General features: G+C 32.2%; 1 protein-coding gene across 3 annotated transcripts in view; it reads right to left on the reverse strand.

The window, feature by feature from the left end:
* Window positions 1-3,067, reverse strand: part of LOC106682092 (uncharacterized) — a 58,140-nt gene that overhangs the window by 51,883 nt on the left and 3,190 nt on the right. For all 3 annotated transcript variants that reach the window (XM_067051889.1, XM_014422753.2, XM_067051890.1), the window contains one exon: window positions 2,489-2,524. In XM_067051889.1, coding sequence (XP_066907990.1) covers window positions 2,489-2,506 — 18 coding nt within the window. In that variant the 5' untranslated portion in view covers window positions 2,507-2,524. The remainder of the gene's footprint in view (window positions 1-2,488; window positions 2,525-3,067) is intronic.

Consider the following 3,067-nt stretch of genomic DNA (forward strand, 5'->3'; position numbering starts at 1 on the left):
TAAGGATGTTTGGGTAAGGTTTCGGAGAGACTTAAAGATGGAATAGTGCTCTGAACTTCGGGTGCGTCTGAAGCGTCTTCTGGCAGCATCTCGTTTTCTCATTTAATTTCTTATTTCTGGGTTGATCCAGGGAGCCGGAGAGCGTTTGAAGGTACGGGTTTTAAGAGGAGCGTGTTGGTTTAGGAATTTAAGGAGATTTGAGGATAAGCATTCGACCATGTCATCATTGGATAAAAGTGAATAGATGGGTCTAAGGAAAGGGAAAGTTCGTCAAGGTAGGGACCAATGTTTTCTATGGTTAAGGAATCAAGGTTTCGCCAACTAATTGTCTTTGGTATATGCAAGGGAGTGGGAATGTTGTAGGAAATTCTGATTAGGTCATGGGAGGAAAGAAAAGACATAGGCATTTGAGAGGAGGATAAAAGGTTCTGTGGGGAATCAATAATATATACATCTAGCCAGGTATCTGTGGACTGAGTATGATGTGTGGATTGGTAGGGAACAATATAAAGGTCTAGGGAGAAAATTATGTCCATAAGGTATGATCGATCGGGAGAGTCTGTGAGAAGGTTCGTGTTGAGATCACCTGCGATTATTATGTTTTGGAAGAGAGGAATATATGAAAGGAAGGAGGATTAGCTTATAATCACTAAAGCTGACAAAGTTAACTCGACTGTTGTTATGGACAAATCTGAATATGTTGACAAAATTCACATCCTTCTGTCTGACACAACTAACTACAAACCAACCACTCGAGACCCAACTCGCTCACTTATGCTTCAGTTCAAGGTTGAAATCCAATCCATCTCCGTTCGCCAGTCCTCATCCATTCTCTCCTTTAAACAACACCTATTCCTTAATTTATTGAATAACCAAACCTCCACATCTTTGTAATCAAATAAATAGGCAGTTATTGATTAACATTATAAACAGTAGTAAAGCCAATATACCAATGTAATTTCATTCTACTATCTGAAAATTTGTAAACGCTCGCCAGATAAAAATCTCACTATATGAATCATGTAATTATTCTTAGGGGACATATGTCCCAGAATAAAGTTATTTTTTCATTTCATAAGTTGGTCATTAGATTTGATAAAGGAGCGGGTGAAAGAAAGGTCTTTAAAAAATAAGGGTGAAACGTTGGCTCAAATAAAAATAGTACACCAATTTACTATTTGAGTTTTATTTGACCGCACCCGGACCAAATCCCATTCGTTTTATTTTTAATGCTTGTTAGTTTGAAAATATTTTTTAAAAAATAATTTTTACTACAGTGTGTAATTTCTGTTGATTCTCAAATTTGTTCAGAAAATAAATTCACTAATTTAGGGAGCCTCGTCTCAATAAAAGTGATATCAGGACATTAAAGTTCAATAAGACCCACAATTCATCAAATCAAGAGAGTTGAGCTAAACTTTCCTTAATGTTCATTACAAGGTTAAATTTATTAAAGATAAATTTGTTTTAAATTAACGTTGGGTTGATGATATTTCACCATAATTTATTACAAAGTATGTAATGTTTTGGCCAGTCAAGCCATCTTTGGATACAAAATCTGTGTTTTATGTGGTAGTGTGAGAATGACATACTTTAATCAAATTATAAATAATACCACACAACATTCATGCCATAGATTTTATACCTGAAGATGGCTTGACAGGCTGAAACATTGTGAATTTGCTAATAAATTGTGGTGCAGTATTAACAGCCAAGTGTAAATTTAATTCATATGCCCGCCTTCACCTTCTTTGATGTATTAAATATCAATAAAAAGTAATCACAGAAGGTCAGCTTGGAAAGAAAAGTTCCTTATAAGCAACTTATAAATGGAAAATTATATGGCTTGCATTAATAGTTATAATAATTTTTATGAAACAAAATGTTACTATTAAGATATAATTATGCAAACAAACATAAACATCTTGCCATTTGGCTCTTTATTAGCATAAATGGCTAGCCGTTGACCAATAAGGAAAAACACCATAAAAATTTATATAATTCTGTGCAAAATGACTCAAGTCTATCAATGAATGAATGCTTAATTTCTTCTGAATTTAATGTTACCATTAAAGGTCAAGTTAACCAACCTAATTTAAGTTAGAAGGTGGGTTGAGATTCATTCTGTTTGACTACCACAAAAAAGAATCAGTGCTGCTTCTGACATGATAAATCTAAATTGGTACCTATACATCCTCAATCACCTTAGTCTCTTGATTGTTTTTTAACTTAATTGGCATGTATTAATGAGATGTTTGTGAATAAAGAATGGTACTTCTAGAATACTGAGATACTGTTAGCAGAATAGAGTATTTCTGAACAAATTCATTCTGCAGACTTCCAACAACTCCTGAGCTTCAACTGAGTGGAATACTTTCAGTAAAAAAAGCAAAATATAACTTACTAAAGGAACTAATAAATAAACAAAAAACTCGATTTCCAAGAAATTAGAAACCATTATAAAAAAAAAAAAAATGAAATAACTTACTGCAGAATGATCAGCCATTGTTAAGTTTTGTACAATCTGTAGAAAAAATAAGTTTTCATTAATATTTCTGGCACAATGAAATATTAATTTATAAAATTAAAAATTAAAAGTTTTAATAACTTTAATGTTGGATATAAAACTAACTTTGAAGGGAATTTAAAATTTTGACTGGATTTCCCAACTAGTAAGAAGTTTGTGGCATATTCCCTTAAATAAGTCCTTTTTTGGAAAACTGACCTTCCAATTTGGCATTTATAAACGATGTTGAGTATAATGATCTATCTGAATAATGTTTTACCACAATTTTCTCCATTTGAAGTAGTTTCTCAAATTTTCCAACTTTTTAGATTTTAAAATTATAGGAGGAAATGACATCCTTCAACTTTTTTCCTCTGAATCATCATTCCTGATTGAACTCAGTACCCATTTTTAACAACTTTTCCACAGGGTCCCATGGAAACTCTTTCACTTTCTAATAGTTTTTGATTAGTTAGAAAGCTACTTCTGTGTGGAAATTCCAAATGGTTATTAGAAAGATAATTAAATTGTACATTAAGCTAAAAAAAAAAAAAAAAAAAA

Source organism: Halyomorpha halys, unplaced genomic scaffold (genome assembly GCF_000696795.3).
Source record: "Halyomorpha halys isolate HHAL.00 unplaced genomic scaffold, Hhal_1.1 Scaffold388.1, whole genome shotgun sequence".
Lineage (NCBI taxonomy): Eukaryota > Metazoa > Arthropoda > Insecta > Hemiptera > Pentatomidae > Halyomorpha > Halyomorpha halys.